The sequence below is a fragment of the Chanodichthys erythropterus genome, chromosome 9 (genome assembly GCF_024489055.1).
Source record: "Chanodichthys erythropterus isolate Z2021 chromosome 9, ASM2448905v1, whole genome shotgun sequence".
Taxonomy (NCBI): Eukaryota; Metazoa; Chordata; class Actinopteri; order Cypriniformes; family Xenocyprididae; genus Chanodichthys; species Chanodichthys erythropterus.
In genome coordinates, this window is record NC_090229.1 from 16,905,032 (window position 1) to 16,916,288 (window position 11,257).

At 34.3% G+C, this 11,257-nt stretch overlaps 1 protein-coding gene across 1 annotated transcript; it reads left to right on the top strand.

Moving 5' to 3' along the window:
* Nucleotides 1-565: 565 nt before the first annotated feature.
* On the top strand, nucleotides 566-10,472 carry foxp3b (forkhead box P3b). The gene is made up of 14 exons (XM_067393694.1): nucleotides 566-579; nucleotides 1,484-1,573; nucleotides 4,387-4,565; nucleotides 4,723-4,812; nucleotides 4,924-5,032; nucleotides 5,803-5,929; nucleotides 6,012-6,116; nucleotides 6,215-6,302; nucleotides 6,516-6,590; nucleotides 6,808-6,946; nucleotides 7,527-7,603; nucleotides 7,704-7,805; nucleotides 9,094-9,215; nucleotides 9,383-10,472. Exons 3-14 carry the CDS (start codon nucleotides 4,389-4,391, stop codon nucleotides 9,459-9,461), a joined length of 1,290 nt encoding a protein of 429 aa, XP_067249795.1. The 5' UTR covers nucleotides 566-579; nucleotides 1,484-1,573; nucleotides 4,387-4,388; the 3' UTR covers nucleotides 9,462-10,472.
* Nucleotides 10,473-11,257: the final 785 nt, after the last annotated feature.

Sequence of the window (11,257 nt, forward strand, 5' to 3'; positions counted from 1 at the left end):
TTTATGTCATTTCTTGGGAGCAGTTGTTATTTATATTCCGTTTACATTGGTCAGTACCGTAAAGAGAACTGGAGGGAAAAAGATTCACAATCAAAATGATAATGATCATAAGTCTTTATGATTATTCTTTTTATTATTATTAATATCATCATTGTTGATGTTGTTGTTGTTTTTGTAATGTCACAGATAATTAAGGATTTTCAGCCCCAGGACAACATTTTATGCATTTTCACCCTTAAACATATGTAAAAAAAAAATTCATATTAATGTATAATTCAAAATGATGCACAAAAGATGCTCTCAGGAAATTTAAAAGTCAGTGATGAATTGATGTGTGGGATTCTGTATGATTTTTATTACTTTATCAATATGCTATTCACCGGTTGACGACAAATAAACACCTTTTCACTAAGGTGTTTCTGTCAAACTCAAGAGTTGTTTATGAATACCCTCAACATATTGTTTGTGGAACATGCCAGTTTCCTTTGTGATGACACTGAGTATTTTCTGAGTATAAAAAGGTGCTGGATACTGACTACTTGCAATGACACATTCTATGTGGGAAGGTGGCAACTTCAGGTGAGTCTTAATATGCACTTCAGCTCTTTGGAAACTATTCCGTGAGAGAGGATGCTTATCTACTTAAGCGTTAACAGTTTGCTTAAGCGTAAATTAGATTTTTCCTACAACTTAACACAAGTGTTGCACGATATAGTTGCTTATGTATGGAAACCTTTTTTTTACCCTTTATGTACTAATCTCCATCTCTGCTGGAAATTAGGACCATAGTGACCAGTGAATAATATATATTATTTAATATATATATATATATATATATATATATATATATATATATATATATATATATATATATATATATATATATATATATATATATATATATATATATATATATATATATATATATATATATTCAGATCTTAGGGTATAAATAATTTGTGTTTTTTCTTGTAATGTGTGAACATGTCCTGTATTTCTGTTATAATGTGACATAGCAGAAATGAGACATTTTATTAGCAAACTATGCCATAGGCTATAAAGCAGCACAAAATTGTATTAAAACGTTTTGTAATTTTGTTGTAATTTGTTATTCATAAGTAAAAAAAAAAAATACAATGCATTATCTTTAAAAAATATTTTGTCTCAAAATCTCAAAATATGAAAATGTACAAGCCTTTTTTCTTTTAATATTGTGCTGACCTTTCTTAGCCAGACACTTTAACATAACGTAAAGCATTTGTTTTAGGCTAATATAAATTGTCTTTAATCTTACACAAGAGAACTTGTGCTCAACCCCTGCAGACTGACGTGTTAGATGGTCTATAGTTACTGGTGCGTCCGTTGCCATTCATAGAACAATTACATAACCTCATATCATAAACAATGTTCTTTGATATAAACTGAAGAATATAACATTGCATTTACTCCTTTGATGTGAGATTTTATCTCTCTCTTTTTTCAGATTGTCATTTTTTATCCTATAAAGATCCTTTCACTCTCGTTTTTAACCAGAAGAGCACAGGAAGACAACGGCTGACTACAAAGTCGCAAGGTAAAGAAAGCTGGTAAATATTTACTTGCTTGTTTCTGAAATATACATGATTTAATAGTGCCTGTCATTTAATGACAACTTTGGTAGCAAAGTATGTAGGCCTTAGATGTGACCGCATTGGATTACATTTCCAAAGTATCCAAAATTTGTATGGATACTCAAATCTGCATTCACATAATATGATTATGTTGCATAATGCATGCTTATTTTTTCAAAGAAAAAACTTCTTGAATTATGGGACTATTATAATTTTTTTAACCCCTACTTTGTATATTTGAACAATATTTTAAAAATGTTAACCAAGCAAATAATGATGCAATACGATACCATGCATGTTGCACATGAAATTGAGATAAATGATTTGGAACTGTGTATGTTTACTGCACCTACACCGCCAAACATTCAAACAATGGAAATATGAGTGTAGGAGGATAAAAGAGATAAAGTTATGGTCACTTTGAGTCATTTTGTTTGTTTGTTTTTTCTCAGTTTTTTTTTTTTTTTTTTTTTGGATAACATCCTGATTTTACAAAGACTAGCAGTTTTTCAACTTGTTTCATGTGGTAGAGATGGGAAAAAATTACATATATTGATTCCTATATGTAGTTTCACTTAGATTTTTTGTCTTGAGCTACAATTATGTGAAAAGAGGAAAAAGAATCAAGCGAGATAGTGAGTAATATTCCATCGCTGAGCTGTGTGAACCTGAAAGCAAAATTACATATGGAGTGATAGACACATTGTCTAGAAAAGCGACTGATTAGAATAACAATGCAAGCATTATATTTTTGTTGTTTTTATTCTTAACAGACGACATCCAAATGATTTCATTTTTATTTAGAATTTCATTTTCTTGCATTTGATGTTTTTCTATCGTACAGAAGTATGCATAAAAACGAATCATTTTATTGTCATAGATGCTCTGATCTCAACTCAGCCTCAATAACATTATCAACCACATTCTATTGTTGTCTTATATCCCTTATCCTGTTCCTGGGTTGCTTCTTTTGTGCATGTTTTTGCAAAATGCAAAGTGTGTTTGTGTGGTTTCCTGAGGTGGGAGAGGTTTGTATCTTGTATGACAGACAGATGTCACGCACATTTTGGGTTCACATTCAAGCAACTCTCATGTTTAGGTTTTTCTGGAGACTTTAACCAAAAAAAATGGAGTAAGAGGTTAGAGATTTGTCAGAAATGATTATGGTCTTGTGGCTTGTGTAAATTATGTAGTCTGTTCACACGTAGTTACATTGAATACTACTAATCTCACCCAGTTTGCATATAAACATTGATCAGCGAGCATAAACAGAAGCTCAACCCATAATTGCCCCATAAGATGGTCTGTGTTCCTGGGACTCATATTCCTTACATGCATGCCAAACATTCCTTTTAAATGCAACTTCATAGAATCATATCAGCACCTTCCTTATTTTCCCTCTTGGTTTTCTGTGAATGTCCATAATATGTCTTTCACCTTCTCTATAGTAGCCTACATTTTTAAGGCTTGCCATTTTTGCGTACATTTCCAACATATTTGAAGGGGTAGTTCACCTAAAAGTTACTTTTCTGTCACCATTTATGCCGTTCCTGACCTGTAAGACTTTCATCTTCATCTTCAAAAAACAAAGGAAGATATTTTTTTATGAAATCTGACAGATTTCTGTCCTTCATTGACTCCACTTTGACACTTAATAAAGTTCATGAAGAGATCATAAGACTAATCCATATGAATTGAACGATTTAGTCCAAATTTTCTGAAGAAACACGATCGCTGTAGCCTATATGATGAACAGATTTAATTTAAGCTTTACATTTAAGCATTCATCAATGCAGGTTTGTTCTTGCGTCAAGCAGGTACAGTTGAGCTTCTGTTTATGTTCGCTGATCAATTTTTATATTTGAATAAAAGCCTAAATTCAATCAGTTCATCATATAAAGTCCTTTTTAGGAAATTTGGACTAAACCGTTCGATTCATATGGATTAGTTTTACGATCTCTTTATTAACTTTTTGAAGCTTCAAAGCGGTAGTTGCGTATCTGTCAATGGAGGGACAGATTTTTCAGATTTCTTTAAAAATATTTTATTTCATAAACGAATGTCTTATGGGTTTGGAACGAAATGAGGGTGAGTAATTGCAATTTTTTTCATTTTTGGGTGAACCAACCCTTTAATTCATCATCATAATTAGATAAATTGAGGAATCAATTCAGGTTCATGAGGATAATGAAGGGGTCAGTGGATTGATATATAAAACAGAAGTTTTAGATTTCATTTGAATTATTTGATCAATTTAGAACTGTATTTGTAAATGTGGTTTCAAATTAATGAAACCACTTCTCATATATGAAATACATGTATTATTAAAATACAGTATTATTTTTTTTTTTAGTTTATTTAGTTTTCAAATAAGGCATACACTTGTGATGCCCGAAAACGACAACAACATGGTGGATTTAAGGTAACAGAATAATGTAAAAACAAAATAATGTAAAAGAGATATGTTCCTAATAATTAAAGTAATATAAGATAGTTGATTAAAAAAATCCCAGTGATTACACCTTACATAAATATATACATATACATACATGCATACAATCCAATCCAATACAAAAGGTAAATAAAAAAAAAATTAAGCAATTATATTCCTAGATAGTCTAATATAGAAAAATATAACACTAATTTAACCTTAACCAAAAATATAGTTAAAAAGCTAAAGTTAAGCTAATTGTTTCATTGTCTCTTCCAATTATGCATTATGTGAAATGTGACGCTGTACATCAATTTTCAGTCTTTGTCAAACTCTTGACTTCAGGAATGCCTCAGTCTGAGAGAGAAAGTGACAAGAGGGTGAGTGGGAGAGAAAATGAACGACAGCCACAACTAAAAGAAGAGCATGACGCATCTCCCCCTCTGATAAGCAAACGTTCTTCACCCCAGTGCGTGGAAGATCTTTCGTCTGCTGTACGTTCTGTGAGTGAGCTTCATTTTCTGGTACTTTCTGTAACAATGCCTTAAAAATGAAGACAAGCCCTTTTACAGGCTGTTTGCATATCATTTACACTGCATTTTCTGAAGATTCCAAATCATTTTATGTATAGATGTGTTTTTAGTTTTCTTGCTATATGAACTGCAATATATATTTCTGTAGAATTCTGCCCCTCAGACAGCGGCACCAGTCCAGCTCAGCCATACTGCTCCATCCAGAAACTCAGCATACTTAAAACATCCACCATGCCAGGTAGATTAATAAGCTACGGATGTTTAAAAGCTACATGAAGCTTTCAGTGAATTGCCTTTATTGTGGAGAGGGTGTTGGCGTGATTCTCTGTGTGTTTGTGTACGTGTGCAGAGAGCTGGTGATGAGGAACGGATGCATTTTCTTCAGCTAGTGTTTCAGAATTCTCGAGCTGGCCAGATCAGGCCGTCTGTACTGCGCTCTACGGCTCTCCTGCTTCAGGGTGTGTGGTCCAATGAATTATTCAAACTTTACATTTTTCTCGACATAGTCAAAGTAGCGAAGTCCTCAGAGATATCATTATATTCCATATATGTACATGTTCTGTCAAGCAACAACACATACACTGTTGTATGTAACCTCTTCAAAGTTTTTCGACTCAAAAAAGGTTCAAAAGAAATAAAACAAAAGTTTTTCAACTCTCTGAAGGAGGTGCTGTCTTTGTAGAATCTGCAAAATGTTGATCATTTTTGTAAAAGAAAAAAAGAGGGATCATAAAAATTGCATTTTTCCCTGTATAACCATAAATAAGCTGTTTCACATAACAGATGTTTAAATATTGTCCACAAAACAGAATAATAACTAAATTTCCTTATATTAAGTTGTTACTACTACTACAACTAAAAATAATTGGTAATAGTAGTATTGTTATTATTATTAAGTTTTAACATTTTGTAGATACTACAAGAGGTATATAAATGTTTGACGACCTCAAATGTATATAAATTAAATATAAATATGAGAATATATAATACGCTATATATATATATATATATATATATATATATATATATATATATATATATATATATATATATTATAAATACAAAAATACTCATGACTTAAATTATTTAAATACATTTTAATTGATCTTATATGAGTTATATTGTTTTAAAAAAAATATATTATTTATATACTAAATACAAAGACTATATAATATAATAGTAGCTGAAAAAATGAATAAATTGTGCACCGTTTTACCTCATTCTTTAGCAAATGACAGTCACTCAGCAGCCATGAACAGAAGAAAAGACGCCGGTCACGGTGCACAGATTTCCATACAAGCTGTTCCTGAATCAAGTCAGCAGAGGAAACAATCTCCCAGCTTACACCATCACAGGTAAGTATCATTGAAAATAAATCATAAAGATAATAAATGTTCATCAGTAAGTATATTCACATCCTTCGTGTGTCCTCCTCAGCCCTGTCCAGACAGAGATGCAGAGATCCAGCTCTCTTTATGTAAATGGACAATGTCGCTGGCCAGGCTGTGATAAAGTCTTTGAAGAGTACACACATTTTTTGAGGTAAGTCTGTATTTTATTCCAATATCTGAAATAACGTAAGTGAGCTTCCCTTAGATACTTATCATTTTCAAACTGAAAGACACCACTTTTGATTCTAGACATCTGAACCGAGAACACAGCACAGATGAGAAAACTATTGCACAATGGCGCGTTCAGCAAGACCTGGTACATCACATGGAGAATCAGGTACATCAGTGATACTATCTCTTACAAGCAGCACTCTCAAGTCTTGCTTTGTGCAACAATGATCATCATCAGTCATTATGAATGAGGCGTTGAAAGTGAATCATGGTTTCATTGGTTTTGAGTCATTGAGTGTGAACCCAAAAGAATCAAACATTTTGGTAAAAGTGGTTTGAGAACCCACTGGCTCTAATGTGCTCTATGTGATGACTTCAGCTTATTCAGGAGAAGCAGAAACTTCACGCCATGCAGATCCATCTTCAGCTCTTTGAATGCATCTCGACATGTACTGTAAGACTCTTCAGAATACTCTTTAAGCCTGCCACAAGTTTCGTGAGAGCATAAAGAAATAGTGATTCTCATTGTGAACACAACATTTCCTTTTTGTGATTTCATAAAAAGGCAGTAAATCTATACAAAGTGCAGTTGTACTCATTTCAAGATGTCTATGGCAATCTATAGCTGTGCTCAATGCCCCTCTCATATTAAGAGCTGATTTCTTTATCAGGGAGTTGCTTCAGGCCGGTTGAGGCCGCTGGCACTAAATTTGCCCCCGTTGGGGGAGCCAGATGGCAGGACAGAGAGAGCAAGTGAAGCACCGGTACGACAGGAACCCTGGCACATACCCCCACCACACCTGATGCCAGGTAAAACCTGCTAAAACCTAAAATACACATCTTGCCGTGCCCCTAAACACACAATCTAGCTTAAGAGTTTCTTTAAACAAAAACAATCCAATCAAGCGGAACTGAAATGGTGAAGGTTACCATTCAACATGGTTTACAATGAGAAGGTCACACCCATCTTTTGTTTACTTCCTTTCCCTTTATGTTATTGACCAGACAGTAGAAAGTTGGTGGTCTACCACTATGACTACAGTTGAAGTTGTGATATTGCTTGTTTCCTGTTGTTACAGTTGGCATGCTTGCAGACCACAAAGGCTGCCTAAGATCTGGACCAAAAGTAGTTCACACAGCCACAGCTGGAGATCTTGCTCATAAACCTTCTATTATAAAACCTTGATTTTGCATTTGCTGTGCATTGTGCAAGTATGTTTTCGAAAATGACTGACTCATTTGCATTACCCGGCTGTGCACTTTGCGCTCTCAGCAAAACACACAGCGCCTTACATAAGGCACAATGCACATATGAGTGTCTGTGCTCAATTTCCGAGAATTATTATGTGATGTTCTGTTTTTTAGTTATTTGGTTTTCTGCCACTTACAGATTTCGTTAACAGCATCGAATACTATAAATATGCCAATATACGACCTCCATATACATATGCTTTTCTAATCAGATGGGTAAGAAGGAATATATATATCTAATACATTTTAATGGTCATTTTAAAATATAGAAATGTATATGTATTATATGTGTAAAATGTATTATTTATTTATACAGTCAATCTTGGAAGCCCCAGAGAAACAGCGGACATTAAACGAAATCTACAATTGGTTCACAAGGATGTTTTTCTATTTCCGTCATAATTCTCCTACATGGAAGGTACCAAACATGCTGTCGCAGCCAACTAACTATGAGTCTGAGAACTAGAAACAGTCCCATTTCTGTTTAGCTCAAAAACTCAATTTATTTTTATTTTTTTAATGAGAGACTGAATGGTTCACTTGTGTATCTGATTTAATGCCGTATGATTTGGCTTAATTAAAGGTGCCTTGGAACGTTTTTTTAAAAGATGTAATATAAGTCTAAGGTGTCCCCTGAATGTGTCTGTGAAGTTTCAGCTCAAAATACCCCATCGATTTTTTTAATTTATTTTTTTAACTGCCTATTTTGGGGCATAATTAGAAATGAGCCGATTCAGGGTGTGTGGCCCTTTAAATCTGGTGCTCCACGCCCCAAGAGCTCGCGCTTGCCTTAAACAACATAAAAAAAGTTCAAACAGCTAATATAACCCTCAAAATGGATCTTTACAAAGTGTTCGTCATGCAGCATGTCTAATCGCGTAAGTACAGTGTTTATTTGGAAATTTACATTGATTCTGAATGAATTTGAGGCTGTGCTCCGTGGCTAATGGCTAATGCTACACTGTTGGAGAGATTTATAAAGAATGAAGTTGTGTTTATGCATTATACAGACTGCAAGTGTTTAAAAATGAAAATAGTGACTGCTCTTGTCTCCGTAAATACAGTAATAAACGATGGTAACTTTAACCTCATTTAACAGTACATTAGCAACATGCTAACGAAACATTTAGAAAGACAACTTACAAATATCACTAAAAATATCATGTTATCATGGATCATGTCAGTTATTATTGCTCCATCTGCCATTTTTCGCCATTGTCCTTGCTTGCTTACCTAGTCTGATGATTCGGCTGTGCACATCCAGACGTTAATACTGGCTGCCCTTGTCTAATGCCTTTCATAATGTTGGGAACATGGGCTGGCATATGCAAATATTGGGGGCGTACACCCCGATTGTTACGTAACAGTCAATGTTGAGATTCGCCTGTTCTTCGAAGGTGTTTTAAACAAATGAGATTTATATAAGAAGGAGGAAACAATGGAGTTTGAGACTCACTGTATGTCATTTCCATGTACTGAACTCTTGTTATTTAACTATGCCGAGGTAAATTCAATTTTTGAATCTAGGGCACCTTTAAAACAAATAAGCTCCTACCTTTAGCACAAAGCACTTCAAGACATTTTATTTTTGTCCACATGGTGCCACTGTTGACATGATAAAATCATGCTGAATAATCTCACTAGACCTAATTCATATGAATGTAAAATTATTTTATGATTTATAACTGCTTCATCCTTTTTCTCAGAATGCTGTGCGACACAATCTTAGTCTCCACAAATGCTTTGTGCGGGTGGACGGGAGGACTGGGGCGGTGTGGACAGTGGATGAGGAAGAGTTTCAGAAGAGGAAAGGGCAAAAAATCAACAGGTCCTCTCTCAGGCTCTTCTCTCATCCTTAGACAAATTACATACACAATGATATGTTCAGTATTATCAAAACAAGAATATAGATTAAAATTTACAAAATATGCTCACTGTTTTGAAAAAAAAAATCTGACAATATGACAAAGCAACGTCTCATATTTTGTTTTACAGGGACTACACTTTGAATTGGCTGACACCTTTCTCCCATTGTCCATCCAAAGAAGCCTCAGATCATCAGATGTATCAATAAAAGCCATAGATCTTCAGTGAAACCTTTTACAAATGTTTAGTGTAGTGTGAACAAAAATGATCCTAAAGGATGAGATTGTTTGTTAATATTCATTTATGTATATCTATCTGAAAAATGTCAACAAGCCTTCCTTAAAAAACGGTGTTACTGTCTTACAGAGGTTTTTAAATATGACAAATATTTATGCAGACTGTAAGTTTTCTTTTTAATTCATAGACAGTGGTTATAAATAAATGCATGCTTTATTTTTGACTAACCTGCTGTACAATATCTGATTAAAATGAAATACAATAGCAGTAACATATTAGAATATTCAAAATGATTCAAAATTTCACTTTGAGAGACCAGACCCCAACCTGACCAGAAGAGGGCATCTGTGTGTGCTCACACGTTTTTGGGTGTGGTAATTCTGTAACAGTACAGGAAAAAGCATCATCAAAGCTGCTGGAATGAAAGACAAAGAAATTTCCTATCTACATTTCTAAACCATATTCTGATGATATTTATACTGCATAATACTTCAAATCTGAGTCACTGAAGCAGGCTTTATTAAGGACAAATTGTTTGTTGGGGAGACATGAAAACATATCTTGATAAATTCCTCACCATGGTGATTTGAATGAATTACTGTAAAATTCCATAACTTTTCATGTGCAAATGGCTCATTTTTCACTGTATTTTACATATGTGTGACTTCATGCTGCAGTCTAAAGGTGGAGAGTAAATAAATCTGCTGCATCTGTTCCCCTGTGGTTCTCTGTTTTGTCTTCCAGCTTTATGGGAACGTATCCATCCCTTATGATGCTTCAGCCTGTGCTTTTGTGCTCCTCTGCCACCACAGGCTTTTGTTCACCCTCATATTCCAGTGCCACTATGTGAATTCCCACAGTGCCGATGATGGTGGTTGGCACTGCATTCTAAAGGAAAATATATATATATATGTATTTGTTTACTAGATTAGAGGTAATGTACAGTAAGTCAATCTATTGCCATTACATGGCTACTTACCAAATAAATACATGGACATGAAATACTGATTTGAGTTGAAATTATTTAATAATCTTAACTGCATTAAAGTTTCCTCTAAGTAAAATATTCAACTACAGCATATATATCTAACGGCCGTGCAACAGTATTACAGTAAAATAAAAATGGAAGTTCTCTGACTTCACTTTCACTACAACTGGTGACTGGAACGCAAGGTGGTGCCAGCCACCAGGTAAGCCTACGTTTGTATGAAACAACAATGGGTGCTTCTCAAAAGGAAAGCTGCGTCCTAGTAAGACTGCATATCTCACATGCCGCTGAAGACCGTCTCAAATTTGAAGTATCCTTGGAAAGCTGCCTTCTTTTCGCATCCCTCATTCAGCTCATTTTGAAGGATGCATCAAGAGTATCCTTCATACCCTTAAATTACCCAGAGTGCTTTGCACACATTCCTCATTCTAGTATTTAATGCTGAGGACTCAAGAAGGACACACCCTCACTAGGATGCATCCATTAAAGGATTAGTTCACTTTCAAATTAAAATTTCCTGATAATTTACTCACTCCCATGTCACCCAAGATGTTTATGGCTTTCTTTCTTCAGTCGAAAAGAAATTAAGGTTTTTGATTTAAACATTTCAGGATTTTTCTCCATATAGTGGACTTCAATGGCGTCCAAACGGTTGAAGGTCAAAATTACACTTTCGTTGCAGCTTCAAAACGTTCTACACAATCCCAGACAAGGGTCTTATCTAGAGAAACCATCGCTTAAAAAAAGTTTTAACAATAAATGCTCATCTTGCAGTGCAT

What these genes read in the sequence shown, in the direction of transcription:
- foxp3b (XM_067393694.1), top strand. Translation starts at nt 4,389, where the DNA reads ATGCCTCAGTCTGAGAGAGAAAGTGACAAGAGGGTGAGTGGGAGAGAA. An exon ending in TGAGTGAGCTTCATTTTCTG is followed by an intron (nt 4,566 to 4,722) that starts GTACTTTCTGTA and finishes ATATTTCTGTAG; the next exon opens with AATTCTGCCCCTCAGACAGC. An exon ending in ATAATTCTCCTACATGGAAG is followed by an intron (nt 7,806 to 9,093) that starts GTACCAAACATG and finishes CCTTTTTCTCAG; the next exon opens with AATGCTGTGCGACACAATCT.